Source organism: Scomber japonicus, chromosome 10 (genome assembly GCF_027409825.1).
Source record: "Scomber japonicus isolate fScoJap1 chromosome 10, fScoJap1.pri, whole genome shotgun sequence".
NCBI classification, from domain to species: Eukaryota; Metazoa; Chordata; class Actinopteri; order Scombriformes; family Scombridae; genus Scomber; species Scomber japonicus.
Window position 1 is genome coordinate 15,283,436 of NC_070587.1, and position 24,988 is coordinate 15,308,423.

Genomic DNA, 24,988 nt, shown 5'->3' on the forward strand with positions numbered 1-24,988 from the left:
TTCAACCAATAAAACAGAAAGCTTTACTTGTTAAATCCAGAATCACTGGAGGCTTGACAGCACTTTTAAAACAGCTTGTGTTTTTATAAAACGTTTGAGGAGGGGAGAGGAAAAGATAAGAGAGGACACATGTTTCAGTGAAAGACAGAAATAGAGAGAGGCAGAGATAACGTGGTGCTCAGTATGCTCCCTATGTCCTGAATGTTCTGAATCCTTGGTAGCCTATGCCACGGATGTTTAATTGGCATATCCTACTGTGCGTGCTGCATATAATTGGCATATGGCATTTGTAATCCAGTATGTGAACTATTCTTTGGAGAAGCCCTATGAGACTGTGTAACAAGCCTAACCGCCAACCTGTAGAGGAGAGATGACAGGCTGACACATAATAACACAGAGAAGAGGGGGGTGATGTGAGCGTGTCCTCAATGGCCCTCCAGTGACAATGTGATCCAATTGCACAGAAGAAGAATAACCCACACAGATCTGCAGCTATCAGATTAGGAGGACTGAGAAGCAGTTGATTGATTTGTTAAACCACATCGTAACAAGTGAATTCAATGAAAAGAATAAATCTGCTGCAGGCAAATGGTGACGACCTTGTCTTTGAAAAATAGAAGCCTGCTTTTATTTGTTAAACGCTATGCATTTATGAGACTAAAGGGACATTGAAGAATGTGTAGGATTTAAATTTAGGAAAGATAAAGTAACACGATTTCATTGTGTAACTGAGAAACACTTGTGAAAATAGAAATATGCACACACAGTCTGTCTCATCTTCTGTGTTGCAAAACATAATGAAAGATAAACAAGGAAATACCTTAAAACCACAGAGTGTGTAACTGAGCGTGTGCCAGAGTATTTTTGCAAAATGAGAACACTGCTCTGGATTTTGTTATCAACTTTAGAATAAGATTTAGGTTCAGATCAGGGTCAATTTGGTGTTGACTGTGATGGTTAAGGTCAGGGTCAGTCCACGAGGTCCAGGAAGTATGCCACAAGGCAACACTACGGACATGTCTTCAACCAGTCAAAGCGTATCATCAACAAAGCGTATGTGTGTGTCTATGCATTATCGCTGGACACACACACACACACACACACACACACACACACACACACTTGTAAGCCTTTTATTAAACTGCTGCTGTCATGCAGCATCGTGTCAAACAGAAGTAATATCAGATGATGGTAAGCTGCTGATAATATTGAATGTAAAGATTCATTTGACTTTACAGGGCTTCACTTAAAGAAATAATATTACATTTTGGGAAATGATCTTATTGGCTTTCTAGCAGAAGGTTTGATGAGAAGATTTATACCACTCTCATGTCTGTACGGTAGATATGAATCTACAGCCAGCAGCGGATTATCTTATGAAGACTGGAAGCTGAAGGAAAAAGCTAGCCTGGCTCTATCCAAATGTAAAGGAATATGTGCTGGTTTCTTATCAACCTCCCCAGGAAATCGCTGCACCCGGTCAAGAAATATTCCTGCACCTAACCACCATCAGGCCGTAAACACACCACGTTTTGTTGTTTTTTGTTTTTTCGAGATGAAAGAAATAACATGAGATGTGTTATTTTATGAGCTGTTTAGCTCGCTGTTATCCCTCTGCCTCAAGTCTTTATGTTAAGATATTCAGCTGTAGGCTGTGGCTTCATATCTATTGTGCAGACATGAGTACAGTATAAATCTTCTCATCCAACTCTCTGCAAGAAAGTGAAGCATATTTCACAAAATGTTAAGACTATTCCACTAACTGTGGAACTGTCAAGAAAGCAACTTAAGAACATCAAAAAGGGTATTTCCAAAAATGACAAACTATTTCTTGAATACTTTGTGTAAAAGTCAGAAATTAAACGATAACAGACAATTAATCACAATCCATATATGCCAAGTAGTCTATGATTTCAGTCTCTTAAGTGTGAGGACAGGCTTTTATATCTGTGTTTCGTCATTGTAAAGTCATAACTGTTGCTTGGAAAAAACAAGCAGTTTGAAGACTGGGGTATTGTGATGGACTTTTTGTTACATTTTAAACAATTAGTCTCTTAGTTTGTTAGTTTATAATGAACAGTGGTTCCAGCCTAATGGAGAGAAAGATAAGGCGGGATTTTTACTGTGGCAACACTGATTTTCAAATGAAACTGCAACCGCAATAGGCAGCTTAATAGCTGAATTTACAGTCCACTTTCAAACTGACTGACCAAGAAACTCCAGCTATTACACAAATGTAATGTTTAGTACAGTAGGTCATTTGTTTTCAGTTAACATTTACAAAGACAGCCTGGCAATAGGAAATGTAAACTCATTGACCAGCGTCACTGTGCCCCGAAATAGAGCTGTAAGTGTTTCCAGTGGAGGGGAAAATAAATGGGGTGGAGTCCATGCGATCATTACTGGAAGTGTGTGTCTATTCCCCTGGGTCATGTTTCTATTCCATTACAGCACCAACACAGCCAACTCTGTACAATAACCTCAATAGCACAATAAGAACTTGGTGAGGACACAGCACTCGTTCTGCTTGAGTCTTGATTTGAGAGCAGCTGGTTTGCTGCTACATAAATCAAACCATAAGATCCAAATCAGGGGTTGCCCTCCTCCCACCTCTCTCTGATTTAGGTTTTCTGTTTCCATTTTTCTGACAGCATGCAAGCATGCACATACAGGCACACCTCAGTCTTTTTCACTGTAACTACCCTCCATGTCAGTTTAGAAACAGTAGCTTGCTGCAACAGTCTGATGCAGATGTTTGAATGACAGTGAATCACCGAAGACTCCCGATTAAAAATCCCATTCATTCTGTTGATGAGTCAGAAGCCATTCATTCATTTCTAAACCATACTCAACCCCATTCAATTACACATTTTACAAATGAAGCAATTTACTCCAGAAGAGTGAGAGCTTGTTGTGTTGACAGTGCAGTCAACTGTCTCTGGTTTTCAATTGTGTCAACCACACACACTCATGATGAATACACACACTTGCTCAGTCGCATTCCTTAGCATGTGTGTTTAAGCAGCACAGCCCCCTTCACACTCACACACTCTACTCCAAAACATCAGGTGTAATGACTATCTGTCTTACTGTGTCTTCTTCACCTAATGGTCCTTACCAATGTTTAATGAGGTCTGAAGTCATTGAACTTCTTACCATATGGTCTGATCTTTATCTGGTGAGAAAATGTACCGAATGAAAAAAGACACGTCCTCTCATTAAGCCTGTGAAAAGAAGGTAGAGGGTTTAACACTACTAGGTGCTGGAAAGAGAACACATCAGGGCAAAGAGGCAGAAAAGAAAAAAAGGTCTCCTTTGATTACAGAATGAAGGCTTTCACTCCTTGTAGGCACTGAGCAGGTAGCTGGATACAGCTGCACAAAAGGCCTTTACAAATCCACCCTCAAGGCATTTTTTTGTAAGATTTGGCCCAATATCTCAAAGAGTTCAAATATCACCTTAACTTAACAATGAGTGACATGGAGGCTCTTTTTTACAGAAGGAATTTAACAAACATATGAAATGTGTGTAGGTAGGAGTACTTATTGACACTGAACTTTGATGTCAAACAGTAACTAATTCTCAGCTAGAGTTTTCTCTTACATCCCACGTATTCTTACATAGTGTTAGGTTAAAGAGCACACCATCAACTAACTACATTACTTTATGGTGTTATAGGTTGTTAACCTGTTGTTAACTTGTTAACCTGACTTTTTACATTTAAAATTACTCACATGAAACATTGAAAAGTTCACTGGTGAGAGCAACAGCTGTTTCTTATTCAGCTGTATTTAATATCGTATTGTGTAGTATTGTATGTTATTTCCCCTCTGGTCATTTATCGCCTGCTCTGATGTTGTTGTGTGGGAGCGAATCTTGTTGTTTACTGTCTGTTTATGTGAGGTTGGGCTCGTAGAAACTGAATTGCCCCTCGGGGATAAATAAAGCTGAATCTGAATCTGAATCTGAATCTGAATTTCTACCAACTCATAGTTAGTTACAAACACAAGCTGTTGGTGACAATTGACATTTCAGCTGTAAATTTCAGTCAGACTTGATAGTCACACGCAAAAGACGAATTGAGAAGATACCCGTTTGAAATCAAGGACCCATTGTTTAAAACATTTTGAGTTGTTAACAATATTATCCATGCAGAGAGCAGAGTTTTACAAGGCATTAGACTTAGTAAATGGTAAATGAACTGTACTTATACAGCGCCTTTCTAGTCTTTACGACCACTCAAAGCACTTTACATTACAACTCATTCACACACTGATGGCAGGGGCTACCACGCAGGGTGCCAACCTGCTCATCAGGGGGAATTTAACCATTCATTCTCATTCACACACTGTTGGCGCAACAACGGAGGTTAAGTGTCTTGCCAGGAATCGAACCGCCAATCTTCCAATTGGAGGATGACCACTCTACCTCCTGAGCCACAGTTAGCGAACAGTCAATTACTGTATTCAACCTCCATAGGAAGTAAATGTTAGTGCATGATCTTCAAAGCAGAAATCTTAAATCCTGCTGCTTATAAACTACACAAACTACCATGGTACTTCTTCAGAGTTTAAGATGGACCAAAAATTTGCAGACGGATCTCTTCCTATTGCCAAAAAGCGATGGCAATACCTCATTTCTCAAAAATGCGGAAAAAGTGAAAAGCACGATATCGTAATTATCATCAGGCATTAAACTAGAGAGCTGTGTGGTACATGTCACATTATTTCCATTAATAGCAACGTAAACCACCGTGCTTCCTAAAAACCACAGAAAGTGTTCACAGAGACAGTAGCTTTTTCCCCCCAAGGAGGCTGTTGAGTCATCGACAGTGACATGAATTGAACAGAAGCCAGCGAAACTGTGGAACAGTTGAACAGACTTTTATTATAGGTTTATTTTTTGGTCGCCCTGTTTTCTTTCATTTCCACTTCAAGCAGTAAACTTATACAAGAACTCAGTTTAATGATGACCATTACAATAAAACTAGAACAAAACAAATACAATAAATGATAACACAATGATTGTACCAGCTTTACCTCAGGGTCTCTGCTTTTGTTTTGGCTGTATAAACACTCACAGAGGAGAGGAATGAATGATTCACTCTATTATATTCACCACAACAATCACTACTGCTACGCCACAGTTGTTGTTATTATCATCACCATCATCCGCTCTGAGTCAGACTCCTCAAAGAGTAGCTGAGGAGATGATAGCTTCTCTAATGACATAAACAGTCAACTGGTAGACACAGACGCTCTCTCTCTCTCTCTCTCTCTCTCTCTCTCTCTGTCTCTCTGTCTCTCTCTCTCTCTCTCCCTCTCTCCCTCTCTCCCTCTCTCGCATACACACTCATTGACTCCTCTGCAGATGACTAGACTCAATAACACATGTACACATACGTACACACAGACACATCCAGATGTTAGGTGGTGACAGATAGTGTTTGTTAAGAGCTCAAGAGGAGAGCTCAAAGGACAATGACTCATTTCCTGTCTGCTGAAGTGAGGCAGATGTTTTTGTTTTTTGTCTTCTGACTTGTCATACTTAATTTCTATTTTCATGTTCAGGCTTGATTTGGACTTATCCTTATGAAAAAAAAAGTAGATTTAGCAACTGAACTCTTAATTGAACATGCAGTAACTGATTGTTTTGGCCACTTGGGGGTAGTGGAAACAAGATGTGATCACAATGCTAACATATTACCACCCTCATCATGTTTAAGGGAACAGTTGCTTATTTACACATCTGGCAGGAACACAGAAAAAATATAATTCAGTAGGAGTTGTGTGTGAATAAAACTGCTGAGGGAAATATCTGGCTCTTTAGCTGCTAAATGCTCCACTGTGTTCACCAGTTAGTTAGCAGACAGTGCACAGTAGGTTTTAGAGCTTTTTCTCTGACAACAGCTGCCAGCTGCAGCTAAAATCGCTATGTGAGTCAACTCCGAAACTGAAACTGAAAATCATCATAAAATTCTGTAAAGCTGAGCAGAGCTGCAGCTTCAGGTGATCATTCCTTGCAGGTTCATCAATACAAACAACACTTCTCATATCACACATTCACATTTAATACATTGTTATATTGTTACACTGCTATAAACTTAATAATTAAAATTAACTGATTATAGCCATTTTAAAGATGGATTCATTTAGTTGATGCTTGTCACTTGCAGCCATATTAAGCTGATGTGTTAGTTTCGTATGTGCACATCCTGCAGACAATGATCAACAGTAGCATCTATTCAAAGTTGTGTTTCTGGCAATATTCACTCGCCCTTTTGGTCTGTTTTGGTCTCCACCACACCAAAAGTCTGCTAAATACTCCATTTCAGTCCTGTCATTAACTTTGACTGCATTATAAAGTGAAAGTACTTTTAATTACACATAAAATGCTAATTACATAAATGTTTTTAGTACTAATTATTCTCAACACCATGAATTACTAAGACAACTTGTACCACTGAGCTATTTAGCCTCTTAGCTGTAAGTGAACCTTGGGAGGCCTTTGTTCTACCTACACTTTGCTTGATGAATAATAACACACGTTCCATTAGTGTAATACAAAAACATTCTGAAAAGATAATCTGACAATGGAAATTCCCTTAAGCATGTTTTTGCATATTTACTACTACTACATGCAGATTCTTCATTCTATTTTTTTCCATCTGGAAATTCGCACGTGATAAACCTGTCATAAACAACGTTCTCCTTCTTCCATTATTATTCTCCACAACATTGCATTTTTGAGAGGTTTGGGATGCTTGAAAGCTCACGAAAATTGGCAAAGCTCTGTAGTCACTGGGTTCGGGTATGGCCAGTCCATAGCACTCCCAAAAGCAGGTCATTTTGTAATGATGTAGCTTGGATCTTCATGAAGTTCAATGGGATTGTTGTTTTCATCATTCAGCACAAAAACTCACAATACTTTGCGCCCAAACTAGTAAATATTTCAATTTGAAAACACAATTGGGCTTGGCATGGAAAGTCAGCTCAATATCATCCCCTAATTACTTCTAGTTTTTAGTTTACTCAAAACCTCATGCAACTGGGTGCACACAACAGAACCTTTGAACACTGCAAAAATATACTGTAGTAAAGCCTACAGGCAACAGGAGTGAAGCTTAAATTAAAAAACACATAGTTCATCAAATGTATACACAATTTCAAATATATCATCTTCAGCACCACATACTGCACACAGGACATAATATTTTACCCATTCAAACAATATCCAATAATCCTGAAAAATCAGAGCCATGTCAGTAACGACACCACAACGACCGCATTCATCGCTCAAGTCTATTTATATTTAGAATACAATACAACCAATACAAAAACAAACATTTAGAATATTACATAAATAATATATATAACAATGTGATCTCTCCTTGTGTGGGTTAAATATAATCAATTTCTCATATCTGTCTGTAAAACACTCAGTAACCTAAAGTTAGAAAGAAGTTTTGCATGTCAGACTTCTTATTATTATTCATAAATATGAGTGACCTGAACCACACAATTCTCCACATGAATCTTATTTTAATCTTACCCAATTTCCCTATATGCTCAGAAGGAAAATTAACTTAACATCCACAGGGTTGGACTGAAATATCAATGATCACTGCATAAAATGACTATGAATTATGGTTCTGTAGACAATTAACAGAGGTTATCCTTATGTGACCTCCTCTTAGCTGCCACTGACACCTGTTTCGGCCTTATGAAGTTATGACCACTGGCAAGCAAAAGGATTATGCTATTATGTCCCGATGTGTCATTCATGTCTATGTGGAACAAGGTGAGACACATTCACTCCTGGTCACAAAATGACCTGTCTCTTTTGCTTTGTGCAGAATTCAGTCGGAATCAACTTTGATAACCTAAGAAGCTCGCCATTGTCCAGATGGTTTGAGAGAGGGGGAAGGCTTGACCTGTCATTCAGGAAATACTGTTTTATAAGTGCACAGCAAAATAATACAAAAAAGAAGAAGCGATGCTGCTTGGCTGCATAAATTGCATGTGTAACTACAGGTTAAGGCAGGACTTGCACACAAAAATCCTTCAGCAATGTTTAAGTGTTTAGTACTTGTGTAACAAACTAGCCATAAAACACAGTCAAAGCTGAGGTGAAAAGTTGCTGTCAGAGCCTCCTCCTATAGGCCAGAGCCACACTGAGAAACGGTGCAACTGTCAGACAGTCTTTTGTCAGAGGCATTACATTTAGTTGGACATTTACATTTAGTGAAGCAAAAAGTTGTATGTAGAACAAAAAAGAAATGTTGAGCAAGTTTCAAATCCTGCCTACTGTCTCACCTCCACACACCAGGCACACAATCATGTCACTGTAGGAAAAGTATGCACAATAATAGGACCCTGAAACTCAAGAGACTAAATTGCCTTCATTAATCCTATTATTTACACCTGTACTTTTCCTACTGTGACATGTCAAAATATCTTTTGTGAACATAACACACAATGCTCGTACACTGTTAATTAAAAGTGACCTGATTAGGCAGTGTACCAGGTGGAACGCATTAGCTCACCTAGCGATCTTTTGTGTGAACATCTTATTGCAGTATGACCAGTCCTTCACTGGACCTCTGTAATGGCACTGGCCGTGGTTGCTAGGAGCTCTGTGACACAGCTGCAGAGCCTTGATTGATCCCCATAGGGAAAATTCACTTTTAGCCTGTCAGACTGCATGCTGAGCTATAGAACAGAGCCAGCAGAGAGTCAGTGTCTTGCTCAGTGGACACTTTAACAAAGTGGCTTCTCTGTGACAAGGGGGCTTGAACCTCGGTCCTCTGGTTGGAGAGTGGCGTTTAACACCGGGTCAATCTGCTGGTCCCTTACAGCCTGCATCAGGTGGGAGTAAGCAGTTGTCTATTTTACTTCAATTTGTCCTCCATCTTCCTTATGAGTTTCCAAGGTGGCTAGTAAAATACACAGAATCATGCACATACACAGCACACTCACTTGCACACACACAACAATACACAAAAATACAGTGTTCTGTACACACAAACACACCGGCATGCAGATGCACACTCCTCTCACATGAGACGTGTACTATCTCTCCTAACAGTTGAATCCATCTGATCTCATTTCTCATGTACCACAGCTTCTCTTTTACAGTAAGCAATAATTAGAATAAAGGGAATATCATAGCTCACACTTTTTTTTTATATGCTTGATAAAACATGTTAAGTGTCTCTCATGGCCCCCAGAGATAAATGCAACACACTGAAAATACACTTTGCACTATTCCTCCATGCTAAACTGCTTTTCTAAATGCAAATGATCACTGTGAGAGTGCAGCTGGGGTGAACTTCTGCCTCTCTGTTACCCTGAAGTTACAGTAACCCTTGCTGTCATCTTTATATCAGCTTAGCCTCCCTCGTTAGCTCTCCTTTTATTTCACCCTCTCTTTATATCTCTCTCCCTCTCAGCATTTCCCCATTAAATTCACATTTCAGCTCCACCCCCTCCTGGTTTTTCTCTGCTCCATTCCCTCTTTCCTTTTTTTCCCCTTATCTCAGTAAGTTTTCAGCTGGGACCTGTTTTTCCCTCTGCAGTGTAGCCCCTTTGTACCCCTGGGAAGGATCATCTCCATGTTTGCATGTATGTGTATGTATCAGTGAGCGAGAGACAGAGAGAGACTCTTTGTTCTTACTGTCTTGGGTCCAAGAGTCCTCACAGGAACAGGAATTAAAAACTAAGAAGTGGGCACTTGAGTGAAACATTTTCCGGTGTGTGCACGCTTGTGTGTATACGTGTGTGTTTGTGTTAAAAGGGAAAAGTTCAGTCTTCCGAGTGCAATCTGCCAGCCATCAGCCTAATTTTCATTTTGTGAGTGAAGAAAAGTAAGTGTGTGTGCTTTCATATATGTGCATGTGTGAGACGCTTAAGGAAATGAAGACCTGGATTTGGTTGAGTGGCCTTGCTTAGAGAAGAAAGGGGGGTAAAGAGAGGCACTATGAATTTGATGTTGCATGTTTCTCCCATGGAATCTCCGTGGTTGCATAATAACTGTTTCCTTAGAAATGTGAACTGTTCTTTTATGAAAAAAGAAAGCAGTAAGTCATTTGTTTCCCAATACTGAATAAACTAAGCTTATATACACCTTTTAAGTAGAGTATCTAGCCCTCTCTTGCTCTGAATTAAATAAAATTGCAGAGATGCTAGAAAAAAAATCACTTCAATTTGGTAGTCTGGAAGAGACTATAAAGCAACAATGAATTGCAACTTTGTAAATGAATATGAAAACGTATTTGATGAGATAGGAATAATATAGACTGGTGCAAAACAAATACCATCTTTTCTTTCTTGGCTTTAGTTGTTAACCAGTACGTCCTTTCTCTAATGGAAAATAATCACAACCTCTACGGCTAGGGATGGGACAATATGATTTTATCGCAATAAAAACACTCATGGTAAGATGATCATGGTGAATTTCCATTATCAAGATAAGAGTGAAAATCCTACTATGAATATGCGCTGTCTAGCTGGCCAACGTCAGGCCTATATATACATCCTCATTTCAGATTGTCTTTCACTAAAAGATTGAAGATGTGTATTATAATATTCAAAATAAAAATGTTGCTGCATTTCATTCTGTCTGTCTAAACGGAATGATCTATACCTGTACTTGTACCTGTATACCTATAGTTTGTATCAAGAGGTCCAGGATTGAGTACCACTGGCCTAGGATATAGAACAGAATAGCAGCCATGTGAGGTGAGAGATCACTTGATGAAAACCTGTAAACTCTCAACTAGGGCTGCTGCAACTAATAAGTATTTTCATTATCAATGAATCTGTTATTCATAATTTTCTCGATTAATCGATTAGTTGTTAGCTCTATACAATGTCAGAAAATTGTTACACATGTAAATCACTGTTTCCCAGAGCCCAAGTAAACGACCTGAAATGTTGTGTCCTGACCAACAGTCCACAACCCAAAGTTATTCAGTCTACTGTTATAGAAATAATTAACATATTTGCATTTGAGATGCTGGAATCAGATCATTTTTACTTTATTTTAAATGACTCCAAACTAATCGACTCGGTGTTGCAGCTCTACTCACAGCTCTACTATACTCACTATAGCCTACTATGATTTCTTCACTGGAGGATGAGGTTCCCATTGCAAGGTTTCCCTTGAGGGGTTGTAGCTGAAATTAAACACTATTTCTGAAATGTTTTCCAAGCACAGACTGACTTTGACTTGACTGAGATCTAACACTCATCTCTTGTCCCTCCAGGTATGCTGTACCTCACTAAAAAAATATCGATATAAGCACAAGCAAACACATGTGGGATCCCTATAATAACACCTTGTCTTTGGGGAGTTTATTAAATCAATCTGGGCATATAAGTAAATGGAACAAGTCTGGGAGTCCCTGACCCATCACCTCCCCTCGAACCACCTCTGAATCTGACTATTCAGTCATCCTCTCACACACACAGTCTGTCCAGCCTGCCTACCTTCAAGAGTCGCCTCTTTCCCGGCCCGTTTCAGCGCCTGCACAGCCTCGTCATGGGTCGAGTCCCGCAGGTTCATACCGTTCACTGACAGGATGGCGTCCCCGACGTACAGAGCCTGGGTCTGGTCCGCGGCGAGTCCCTTGAATATCTTACTGATGAGGATGGGCATTTTATTCTCCTTCCCACCTTTAATGCTGATCCCGAGTCCCCCGACCTCCTGCTTGGTCACCTTGACGCACCGCTTTCTGTTGGCGATCGCCTCGGGCACTCGCTCCGGTAGGTCCGTGAACGCGGTGCGCACAGTTTGGGGGCCGTTGTTGGAGTTGGTGTTATTGTTGTCGAGGTAAGATCCGTTGGTAACGCCGTTAGAGTTGACATTGTCATTAACGCAGCTCTCCTCGCAGCTTAATGTGAGCGCTTCCTCGTTCAAGTTGACCAAAACTTTGTGCCAACGCTCTCGCACCAAAACCTCCAGAAATCCACTTTTTTGCACTCCGGAGGCACCAGAAACTCCTGTCGCAATTACCACCGCCATCTTTGGAGCATTTCTTTAAAATGACATGTGATTTTGTGCCCTGCACGCTCCGACACATTAACTTCCACTCTGTCTCCCTCACACTCAGGCTGGACTTTGCCCCTTAAGTTTTCTTCGGGACTTGTCAAGCGTCCCCTCCAACCAGCCTGAGCCCTTTCGGCACAGGCAGCCCACCGCTCCGCCTGCCTGAGATCCTATCTGATGGGTGGAGTTAGCTCCCCCCGCCGTCAGGCGATCCCATCTCCAGATCCTGCATGCTCAAACTGTGTTCATCATTTCCCTAGAACACTTGAGACGTGACAACCAACTAATATTTAATCAACTTCATGTGTCATATTTACAAGCGTATTTAATATGAATAATAGACCATGTGATTTATGGGATTTGATGAATGGAAAATATGTTCACTGACTATAAAGATGTTCAATAATTACACATTTTTTGTATTGAGGTGATGTTTGGAAAAAATAGACGCATCGGAAAAATATGACCACCTCTGAAACAATCCTCGAATGTACTTGACCGCGTTCATGTTGGAGTAGTGAAATCGGGCACGCGCGTACAGGAATGCGTCTCAGCCAGTTTTGATGTTTCAAAAGAGAGAAAGAGAGCGTTTTGTTAAGAGGCTCTGACATGGAAAGAACCCCCTCTGAGGCTTTGCTCCTCGTCTTTATTGTTATTCGAGAGGACAATCTTGCGCCACGTTGACCCTACAGGCACGTGGAAGTTTAAATAAGTGAGCCGAAGGTGTAATCAGTGATGACTGGAGCTGCTGGGTGTCACCGGTGGTCCTTCATAGGGAGGCTGAGAGAAGACGGAGATGGAGATAGCAGGACATGATGATATCAGTAAAAAACAACAACCTCCAGGCAACCTTTGTGACTTTAATGAAGGCTCAGAAGTTTCTCCAACACTAGTATTCTTTAACACTACTGCACTTTGGATTTAAGGACACTTAGATCTACAAATATGGATTTTATTTACTTTGGGTAACAGCTTTCACTTTGTAGCATGGCATCGTGCTTAATAAACAGCTGAGGGAAACCATGTGGTAGCCTACTGTGTAGTATTGGATGAGCAATGTTTTTGTGACACCTGCTGGTCACACTTTAAAGTGTCCGTCTGACTTCTTGTCCCGGTATTACATGAAAACTAGTAAAGCTCCTGAGGAACAAAAAGATACATATGGGATCCTGTGCCCCAAGTGCAGTCACAATAATGAATAAACTGCATAAAATATCTCTATGATGATGGGAGATTTAAACACAAAAATCATATATACAGTATGTAGGCTATATTGTTGATAGCTTGTGATGTGTGTGTATGGGTAATTTTCTTTCTTTTCTTTTTTTTAGTTTCTTGTGTTTTTCCTGCTCTGCTGCAATCAAGTTTATTCTGTTCTTTTCTATCTTAGAAATACAGCAGTAGCTCAATTTAATTCAATCCTTTAATGCAAAGTTTTAAAAAATCAGCTTTTGTATTTTCTCCTATTTTAAGCAACAATTTCTGTGCTCCGTATATTGCACAGTGAGTTTATCATTATTAGTTTATTATCATGAATTTAAATCATTAAAGGATATAAACATATGGAAAATAAGGGCATTATATTAAAAATAATAATTTCACATATATATTTCACTGCATGTGCCATCATTAATCAAACTGTATAATAATACACAGGCATGCTCATGCTTTACTACTGAACTGCACCAAAGAGGGGATTACCTAATTTATTTTGAGAAAGAGAGCAGAAATTCTAAGAATATGTTGCTTTAATGAGGCGTAGGAGTTACAATTGATTTTTACTTTTATATGGAAATGAGCTATCAGATGAATTCTTTGTTGTGGTAATGACCTTCAAAGCAAACAAACAAACAGAGAGTGCAATCTTATTAAAGGTATTTAAAGGTTGTTAATGAACCTTTTTTTTCCCTCGTTCGTTGACTGCACTTTTTTTGCAGCAGCAGCAGGGAGCAGCTGCAGAGAGAGAGAGAGAGACGCACTGATAGTCAAACACACCCTCACACATCAGGTTTGTATTGCAGGTATAGGAAGGGGGTTGAGTGTCCTGCTCAAGACGACTTCAGTGACGGTGTCTCAGGAGAGGATTTAGCTTTCTTTTAGCTCTTCTTGTTCCTTTCCGGTCTTTTTCCCCCTTACCTTTACATTATTACTGAAGTACATACTTCACATATTATGTTTCAGTGACATGAGTGTCAGTGTTGTTTTTGATCGACTGTCGTTTTCACAGATGATACTATGGAGATAAATTAATTTAACATTAAATCCATGAGGAAGCATTAGAGAGACTGCATTTACAAGCAAAGAAACAACTGGGGATATTTTGAAGAAAAGCAATTATGTGTTGATCAGCAGCTGAAGTATCATGAAGTCATTCATTGATGTTTGTCACTTCTCTTTCATGTTTAGGAATAATAATAATTAAAGAAGATACTTGTAATTTTATCTGCACCTGGTGGTGTGCAACAGACTATCCATCTGCTAAAGCAAATATTTGTACTCACTAACATACTTTATATCAACAAAGTTTACAAGTCTGTAATAATTTGAAATAATAGAGACAACACATCAGAAATCATACCAGCAGGTCAGTACACAACAATACTATGAGTCGGCTGTTTGTGAACCAGAAATCACACATTTAGATGAGATTTAGTTGGTGGGTCACACTAAACAACTGAACAACCTCCACTGACCAGTTACCAATGGTATGGGTAAGAAAAGCTTGTGCGGATACAGTTGATGTTATCTGAAAAAATATTCGAGGTTAGAAAAAACATTTTCAAATAAAAATGGTGTTATGATGTTAACAAGTATGAACAAGAATGTTAGACACAAGCAGGGTTTGTTAACATGGTGAATCAGGACAGGCAGAAAAGGAAAAAGGGCAAAGTATGCAGGCAGGTAAAAGAAAGAAAATGTCATGAAAGACAAGCAGAAGTTAAACTGGTTGAATGAAACACTGAGGACTACTGTAGGACACAGAGGCTAGCAGACTGACAGCAAGTATAAAATGCAATGTTGCTTGAGCAGTTTTTGGAAAATAACCTATAAAAAAAGAATGTACTGTATTTTTCCAGGTTTGTATAACTAAGGGCATTAACAAAGTGCAACACACAATATTATTAGTGAAAAAAATGACATGAGGTACTACAATTATTTATCCTTCATGTTCAAAAGAATGATTAAAACATTTTTACATTATTGACTCTTGGTGAGTGTCACACAAACAAGCCAGACAAACCAGACAGAACTTCAGGGTTTCAGCCTTCATGTCAGAACAGATGTCACACTGAACCTAGTATACAGCTGGTTTGGCAGCTTCTTAGTTATGGCTGCTGCTGCTGCTGCTGCTGCTGCTTCTGGCATCCATGGAATTCCTGATGTTGAAAAAGAGTTTCCATTTCTGAGATGAGGTTTTTTAACACAGTCAGCCTCTTTGCAAGAGTTTTTACACACATAGACACTGGTCACTGCTGTACCAAAAGGCAGTGACACAGATCTACAGATATAATCCAAGAGTACACAGTCTTTATTTTAATCAGATTTCATGACTGGAATTATTACAATACTTTACAGCACTACTCTGTATGAAATTGATTACAAGAATGTCATGGTCTCCATTAGCAGAAAAAATATGACAAGCAATCAAATAGCAGACACATTTTAGTGTAGTGGTGGTGAAAATATATGACATATAATATATAACAGCTATATATTTTTCACTAGACTGATTTCCTTTTAATGTGTGAGGCAGACCCAGCTGTTCATTGTGGTTTGAGTCAGTGCTGTTTTAGTTTAGTACAACTGTACTTAAACTGTGACACACAAAACTGACCAACGGAAGTAGTTAAAGGTTCGTAATTATCTCTGTTATTAGGAATTATGTTCTCAGTCACATTGTATTTCATGTCATATTTGTTCAACAAGGCGTTAATGTCATGTGGAAAGAGCAGATGGGAGGAGTTGCGTTGCAGCGTTGCATCATTTACAGAGAAATTAAACTTAATATTGTTGCATGAATCTGAGCAACTGGTAAACACAGTGCAGATTCTACGTTTGGATACAAAGAGAGGCAGCAGAGCAAACCATCTACATCGAAGAAGGTAAAGTACAACTCTGCTTGATGATATTCTGGCATTGTAGAATATTCATAGATATTACATGTAATGAAATTGTTGTTTCCCACGCTTATTAATATGGATGCATGACAAGCTGCTCTGAATTAAGTTTTCTTGGTGAATAATTTAAACTGTTAATTCACATTGTCATGACATTTCAGTGTGAAGTTACAAGAGTCATATTAGTCACTTTATGATCAATTTACCACAGACGGAGATAGAGGATGCAGCACAAACCAAGAGGAGGGACAACGATGAAGCAGTGGTAAATAGTGCTCAGACTCTAAATACATTAGTAGATTCCATTAACAGACAGCTGTCTAAGCTGGTTCATGTGATTGAAGAGAAGCAAAAAGCAACAGAAAGAGAGGCTGACATGCTGGTTAAAGAGCTGGAGAAGGAAATCATTGAACTCAAGATAAAAAAAGCACTTGGCTGGAGGGCATCTCACACATTGAAGATCACATCCACTTCATCAAGTGCCTCAAGTCCTTCACCTCCTCCTCTTCACACATCAAGAACTGGTTTGACATCAGTATCCACAATTAGCCCTATGTGGAACCAGTTAGAAGAGCTCTGGTTCAGCTGGAGGAGACACTCAACAAAGAGATGAAGCAAGCTGGTCAAGATTTCAGTGTGTACTGTTATACAATCCTTGAAACAGAAACAGTAAATAAACCTGCAGAGACAGTCACAAGTCCCTGCCTGAAGCCATCAAGTTGGACACAATCCGGTGGCAGTATACAGTGGACATGACATTTGACCCAGACACTGCAAACGACCTGATCATGTTTTCTGAGGATTTCAAACAAGTGCAAACTCCTCACATTTGGTGGTGTGACAATATCCTACATAAATTCAATGCATACTCCTACGTCCTGGGGAAAAAGGGCTTTTCTGAAGGGAGATTCTACTATGAAGTTCAAGTAGAAATGAAGGAGTAGTCAGAGAGTCAATTTGTGGGAAGAAACTAATTACACCTAACACCAGGAATGGAATCTGGATCATAAGGGCTCTACATAACACCCCTGTCGAGATTTCTTTGAGAAAGAAACCTGGCAGAGTCGTGGTGTTTGTAGATTACAGGAAGGGATTGGTGTCCTTCTATGATGCAGACACTGCAACTCTGATCTACTCATTTACTGACTGCAAATTCAATGAGAAAATCTTCCTATTCTTTAGCCCTGGTCCCCCTGAGGATGGTATAAATGGTGCCCCTCTGGTTCTCTCACAAACTGGGAACAGAAGCTATGAGAGACAGCTCAAAAGATAAAGGACATTTGGGCAAAATCTCCAAATGTCTTATTGGACATTATAATTATTGTCATTATTATTGTCATTTCCAATCTCATCACATACATACAGAGTTGAATGGAGTCTGATGAAATCTGAAATCTGAATCTAGTCAAATCTGATCATGATAAGTACATTTCATGGATACTTTGGAAAGCGGGCCGTGCATACATCAGAGTAAGTTCAGTTTGACTGGAAATAATCACCATCTTTCTTTGTAATGACATTTTCATATTTGTTAGAGTCCAAAGTACCAAATTAAGGGAGTTATCAAGCTGAAATTTGTCAAAATGACCTTCAGTGTAACTGTCCCAATTAAAATTCTAATGACAAAAATGTTTTTAAAAAATCATCCTAAAATCATCCCATGGCATAATATAGAATATTGAGCAACTTCTTTTATCTTTAAAAGATTTAAAAACTTGAATAAATTCTGTTCTGAAATTTGTGCATCATCAATGTCATTCAATATAACAATGTTTAAAAGCCATTTTAAAGCATATCACATCCTGCTCATCATGTGACAGTGGGTGACATCACGAAAAGGACCCTTTGAAGACCCTCTGCCCATGTGGTGAGGTGACTAAATCTCTCTGTAATATTTAATCATTTCATTCTTTGACCCACCAGTAACCCTTGTAACAAAAATGTATGTCCTTCAGCACAACACAGAAAACATACTTTTAATGTTATTCTTTTAAAAAAAAAGCTATATTGAATATGATCATTAATGATAATGTTTATAGGTCAAGGTCATAACTTTATATAAGTGGCCAAGGAACTGCCTGATAAATATATGTATGCATGACAACAGATTCTCAAATGGTAGACTGTGTAATACCACAATGTCATTCGTTATGCTGAATGACAGCAGCATTTCTATCCCACGTTTTCACTAGTTTATGATGTTTAATCATAAAATTCATATTTCATTTTTGTATTAATAGTGGACATTATTATTTTAAACTATTTATGACTTTTTAATGTATTTCAAGTGCACACTATCTAACCCTACTGTAGACATTTTCTTATCTTATCCTGTTTTTATACTGTTTTTAACTGAAACAAATTTTAAAAGAAGAGAAATACTGGCGCTGCTGCTGATAATTGCTCATAGGATCATTATTGTTGTTGCTAAAGGAATGACATTTAATCAGTATTTTGTCCGTCTTAATATGTGTCATTCAGTGTAATGAAATATTATCATACGCCATCAATACACACCAATATTGTATATTAAAATACAGTAACTTGTTTTGTTGACTTACAGAGACAAAAACTAATCTCAAAGGATGAAGATTTTTGCTTTTCTTTTCAGTGCAAGGCAGTGAATGTTTGTAAAAAAACGGGTTGTACCAATGAAACATCAAATACATGGTATTCAAAATAAAATGCCATTGTCAACTGTCTTTTTTTCTGGGTAGTTACATTTCTGACAGTCCAAGCATAAATATAGACACCATGTGTTTATGAGAAATGGATATAAAATGTTTTTTTACTGAATTACCTTTTTTCATAGGCATATTCATGTGAATCACAATAAAAATGAATTACTGGCTTTATTCTTGAGTATAACTAATATAAGGACATAGGTGTCACTCCAATTAACATAAAAAAGCATTTTAGGGAACTGTACTTTCTGTTTATTTCTTTGCTATTTCAAAAACCTCAAACATCTTTGACCCCATACATCATCATGTATATTCACATAGGCCAGGTTGTATTGAATGAAACACTGGTGACTACTGCAGGACACAGAGGGTACAGCAGGCAGAGATGAGAGTCTGGCTGGCAAACTGACAACATGATAAGTATTATGACAAAATATTAGGAGCTGTCTCCTATTCAAGGTTAGTATAATTAAAGGCATTAACAAATGACAACAAACAATGTTACTAGTGCAAATGACATGACATACTACAATTATATTTCCCTAATTTTCAAAAGGAATAATTGTTACACTGCCTTTTTAAATAATTGACTGTTACACAAAAACAAGCCAGACAAACCAGACGTCAGAACAAATGTCAACATGAACCTGGTATAAAACAGGTTTGTCAGCCTCACAGTTCTTAGCTGCTGCTGGCATCCATTCCACAGACTTCCTGATGTTGAAGAAGAGTTTCGATTTCGGAGATGAAGTTTTTAATACAGACAGTCAGTCTCTTTGCAAGACTTTTTGCTGCTGTGGTGACACAGATAAGCAGATATAATCCAAGAGTACACATTCTTTATTTTAATCAGGTTTCATGACTGGAATTAATACAATACTTCACAGCACTACTAATGCACTGCATTATAATGATTACATGGGTGTCATGGTCTCCATTAGTGGAAAAAGTTTGACAAGCAATCCAATAGCAGACACATTTAAGTGTATTGGTGGTGAAAATGTATTTTACCTACAATATATAACTTCAGCCTCATATGTGAATCATTTCATTTCAGTGCTCAAAACACTGAAAAGCCTCTCCTTTCAATCTAACATTTTAAGAGAAGATACTTAACAAATAATGTAGCGTTACTAATTTGAAGGGATAATTTCCTTCTAATGTGTGAGGCAGACCCAGCTGTTTATTGTGATTTGAGTTGGCGCAAGGGTTAATGTTGAAAGAGGATATGGGAGGAGTTGCACCATTTACAGAGAAATGAAACTAAACAATAAACCCGAGCAACTGGTAAACACAATTCTGTCTGTACACCTGCATACAAAGAGAGGCGGCAGAGCAGAGCGTCTTTATCCAAAAAGGTGAAATTCAGTTGTGCTTAATGTGTATATAGTGGGTATTATTCTGAAATTGTAGAATATTGATAGATATATTTGAAACTTTTATTACACATTGTCATGAAACTTCAGTGTGAAGTTACAAGAGTTATATCAGTCACTTTATGATCATTCTACCAGGAAGTAGATTTCTTTGTCAGTTGCGATTGTTTGTTGTGTATAATGGCTCACTCTGTTTTTTGATTTTTATTTTGATATAACTGAATTGATTTCCATATTTTATTGTGTTTTGTAATTGTAAGTTCTAATGAATTTCTTTGCCTTATTCAAAGCCATTTAAACAACTCTCCTCTTCTCCCCCTAATAAGACATGGCCACTGCCAGCAGCTTCCTGTCTGAAGATCAGTTCTTGTGCTCCATCTGTCTGGATGTTTTCACCGAGCCCGTTTCTGTTCCATGTGGACACAACTTCTGCAAGGCCTGTATCAGCACACACTGGAAGGACAAAGTGCAGTGTCAGTGTCCACTGTGTAAAGAGACATTCGACAAAGGGCTCAAACTTTGTGTTAACACAGGATTCAGGGAGGTTGTTGACAATTTCAAGCAACATTATGTGACAGCTAAAAATGATTCCCCAGTCAAACCAGGAGAGGTGCCATGTGACATTTGCCTTGGCATCAAGTTCAAAGCCCATAAAACATGCTTGGTCTGTTTGACCTCTTATTGCAAGACACATCTCGAGCCTCATGAGAGAGTTGCTGCCTTAATAAGGCATGAATTGACTGATCCCTTGCAGAATCTGGAGGACAAAATATGCAAGAAACATAACAGGATTTTAGGGCTCCACTGCAGAGATGACCTGACACCTGTTTGTGTCCTGTGTTCAGAACATAGGGCACATAATACAATCCTTTCAGAGGAAGATTATGAAGACAACAACGTTCAAACAGAGAAGCAAAAGTCGGAAATTCAGGTAATAAAACTGAAGCGACCTAAGAAGGCTCAGAAGAGAAAAGTAGCAGGACAGACCAAGGTGAAAGACAAGGCAGTCACAAACAGTGTTGTGTCTAATCAGCTGCAAGCCCCTAAAAAAGGCCCTAATTCAATACAACTCAATGGATATTCCTGTGACCCTGCAGTCAGGAACCCCTTTGAGGGGAGATTCTACATGGAGGTTCAGACCGCATGGAAGACTGGCTGGCATTTAGGAGTAGTCCAATGTGCGATGTGTGAGAAGAAGACATTCAAACCTAACTTCAGGAATAGAAATTTCAACTTCAGCTTCAGGAATAACACCAACTGCAGGGCTTTACATAACATCATCGCTGTCATCCCTGTGTTTGTAGGTTATGAGAAAGAATTGGTGTACATCTGTGATGCAGACACAGAGAATGTGATCTACACTTTTATTAGCCACGGAATCAATGACAGCATCACCCTATTCTTTAGCCCTGGTATTACTGAATACTGTATAAATTATATCACTCTTGTACCCTCACAAAAGCAAAAACAGGGTATAAAGGATATTCTGGCTTTATGTTCAGATAACTTTGGTGTTTGTCTAATACTTGTCTTTTTCGTTACCGTTGCCATTGCCATTGCCTTCACCATTGTCAATGAATAGTCAACATGGTTTAAATAGATGACAATGAAATCTGAATCTAGTCAACTCTCACCATGAAAAGTCCAGCTCATGCATATTTCATAAAACTGGGTTGTGTGACTAGAAATAATGAATTTCTCCATCAGTAATGGCTTTTTGATATTTTTTAGAGATGATGTGGCATGTTTATACTTGTAGAGGCAGGAAGAGCTCAAATCAGCATCTCATCTTTTGGAAACTGTATTTTAACTTTTGTATGTGTTTCTTATTACTTGGGTTTGAATTGTAAGTGTTTGATATACAAAATTCATAAAGTTGCCTTTCTCTATCAAACATGATGCTAGTGTAATTTCTGAAATGACACAGTATGCACAATGTATAATGCTTAGCTGGTAAAAAGTGTTGAGTGTTACATATTCAAGATGGCTGCTCTATTCAAATGCACCACTTGAGGGAGCAATCTCATTAGAAGAGCTCTTCTCACTCCCTATTAGATGTAGGTAGAGATGAAAAAAAAAACACAAAAACAGACATTTTAGACAGAAAATTTAATTTGAGCTTCAACATCAAAATGGAGATCATAGTTTGGATGTATCTCATGCCTTCTTACATAACCCTGTCTAATAGAAGTGTAGTCTAAGGTCTGTTTTATGTATTTATAAGAGGTTAGTGATTTCTTATATAAACTCACTCAACAGTCATGTATACAAACATTTTAAAAACAATGGCTAATGGGACACATACAGAATATATGAAGCAAAAAAAATCAAAATGCACCTGCACACTGCTATCTTGTTCCTGTTGTTTCCCTCATGTCAGGAACCATTGTCATGTCCAGGACGAGTAGAAGAAAGTGGAGTCTGTAGAATAACACTTCCTATGAGGCAGTCATAAGAAGATGGTCTAACAGAAAGTCCACTCTGGTGGCAGATATAGTACGCTACACCACTGAACTGAAATATGTTCCATAAGGATTCCTTTGATGGCTGTGTTACACATAGTTAAAAAAACATATGTAAATGCTCACTACAAGTCAAAAGCCAGAGCTTCAGTCTGCTCTGAATGCTCCATTTGCAAAGTTACTTCTACTTCCATATCTAGCTGTAAATTAAACAAAGATATTGCAGTACAGCACTAAAATAAAAATACAGATCTGGAAATGTGCACGACATGTCCTCTTTAAGGTTAATTACTTGATTTCAAATAAATAAGTAAAAAAAACTAAATGTTAAGGAATTAAGTGAACATATTTAACAAACAACAATTATAAAAAAGATAATTGTGTTTCTTTATCATTGTCAAAACATACGTCTAGTCCAGCTGTAGTATTTGGGGTCACTTGACACCTTAATATCTGTAAACACACCTTGGGTATTTTGTTAGGTATGTAAAACAAAAAAGTAAATTACACATCATTAAGTATGGTAATATCAATAAAGCAAATTAGACAATGAAAGTATGTCTTCTGGCAATCTTCTGGTAACAAGTGAAAGAAAACAACGCTATGATCTTATGACATCATGCAACATCAAAAAATCAGTAAATGGCTTGTTGGTGAGCTCAAAAGTTGAAAAGTTGGAAACACTGACTTCTATAGTCAGTGTTTCCAGTGTTTTCTGAAATGAAAGAGCAGACTAATTTAAAAAAAACTAAATAGACAGCAAACAAAGTCGGGTTGTGAAGTCAGACATTCCTCAACAACCAAACTGTTGAGCAGCACAGACTGAGGACTGACATGGATCCATCCCTCACTGGAATGATACGTGTTGTCCTTGTCAGTTCAATAAGAGGAGGTCAGAAATGTGTACATTTACTGAGGTTGCCAGAACAGAAGGACTTTTAGACAAGGGCAATTGGACCCCATGAATGTGATACATCTTCATTAAAGGACCGATATGTAATATATAGTGTACTAACTCATAAAATGAACCTATGTTGTCAGAGATTAAGGAAACATGCTAAATTTAAATACTGGCTTTTGCAACTATAATACCAGTATGCTCAACTTTAAAATTTTGATTCTGTTGCAGGATGTCTGTTTTTGTTTTGGTCTGTGTACTTCCACTCCCTGCCCATTCAACCTGATCATGGTGTTGGCACGTCATTTTAACACATTATGTGACACCACCACATAATGCAGTATTAAGAGGTTGTAGTCATTTCACATATTTCTGTGAGATCAGGTTGACGCCTATTTCAACACCCAGATTGCCAAATATGAAATAGCTTATTGGCATTTAAACACAGCGTGCTGTTGCCATGGAAGCAATAAATCAATGGGATCAACTGAGATAGAATGCACTTGCCCCGAACACCAGCATAAGCTTTGATTCTGGGGAGGAGGGAGCTGGGGGAGACAAAGTAAAGTTCAGCAGGCGTGATGGACTGCAGCCAGACATTGATACTAGGAAAAACTCTTATTGTGATGATCATGTTCGACTCAAGTAGTACAGCATGGAGGGAAATGGGAAAAAGCTAAACAGAATTTATGGGTTGATGTTTAAATGCTACTAAATCAGATGGTCACATATTTTATGTCTATGATAAACTCTAAATGTGTTGTTTCTGTAACCTGCTGATATGTTTATAAGTGCTAGATTCTTATTTATAAGATGGAAAAATACATCAACTACAGTTAAAAAGTCTTCAGTTTTCCTGCCCAAAACTAATGAGTTTCAGTGGTTTACTTTACTCCCATTTTAAAATCCAGTATCCCCAAATACATCTAGAATTTTACATTCCTACTCATTCCTGAAAAACCAAGTTTAACACTCCTCTGGGAATTCAACAGATGAACTAGCGTTACAAAACAGAAGCCAGCCAGGTCTGGTCTGTGCAGTATTCTGTCAAATCTAGCAGCTGATAGTTTATGGGGGTAGAACAGTGACAGTTAAATTTACCATCAAAAATAAAAATTTGGCATTAAAAACAAAACCTGAACTGAGATAGGAAACATTGGCATTCAAACACTTGTTTTGGAAAAAGGTGTAATGGCACCGAAACAAGTATTGGCTGCTGTTGCAAGATAATTGGCAGGTCTCACAAGGCCAGCAGCTCCTAAATGTTATAGCAGATTTACAAACAGGTGTTATGTGGATAAACTGACCACGTATTTCAAATCTACATGGTTACTCTCACTGAAAAATCCCAAATCTTAATAACATATTGTCAAACAGGTCATAGGGTGAAAATTACAATTAC

General features: G+C 38.3%; 2 protein-coding genes across 3 annotated transcripts in view; one reads left to right on the forward strand and one right to left on the reverse strand.

Annotated features, from left to right (window-relative positions):
• sntb1 (syntrophin, basic 1) overlaps positions 1–12,168 on the reverse strand; it is a 41,798-nt gene extending 29,630 nt beyond the window's left edge. Inside the window, exon 1 of the mRNA XM_053326341.1 lies at positions 11,490–12,168. Within this exon, the coding sequence (XP_053182316.1) occupies positions 11,490–12,024 (535 nt within the window). The 5' untranslated portion in view covers positions 12,025–12,168. The remainder of the gene's footprint in view (positions 1–11,489) is intronic.
• Positions 12,169–16,055: 3,887 nt separating this feature from the next.
• Positions 16,056–22,003, forward strand: LOC128365770 (probable E3 ubiquitin-protein ligase MID2). 2 transcript variants are annotated; one of them, XM_053326348.1, is made up of 2 exons: positions 16,056–16,151; positions 20,553–22,003. In XM_053326348.1, the coding sequence occupies exon 2, from the start codon at positions 20,555–20,557 to the stop codon at positions 21,806–21,808; it is 1,254 nt and encodes a 417-aa protein (XP_053182323.1). In that variant the 5' UTR covers positions 16,056–16,151; positions 20,553–20,554; the 3' UTR covers positions 21,809–22,003. The 2 variants fall into 2 exon arrangements, with proteins under 2 accessions (XP_053182323.1, XP_053182322.1); XM_053326347.1 differs by lacking the exon at positions 16,056–16,151 and adding an exon at positions 20,122–20,208.
• The last annotated feature ends 2,985 nt before the right edge of the window (positions 22,004–24,988 follow it).

What these genes read in the sequence shown, in the direction of transcription:
- LOC128365770 (XM_053326348.1), top strand. Translation starts at nt 20,555, where the DNA reads ATGGCCACTGCCAGCAGCTTCCTGTCTGAAGATCAGTTCTTGTGCTCC.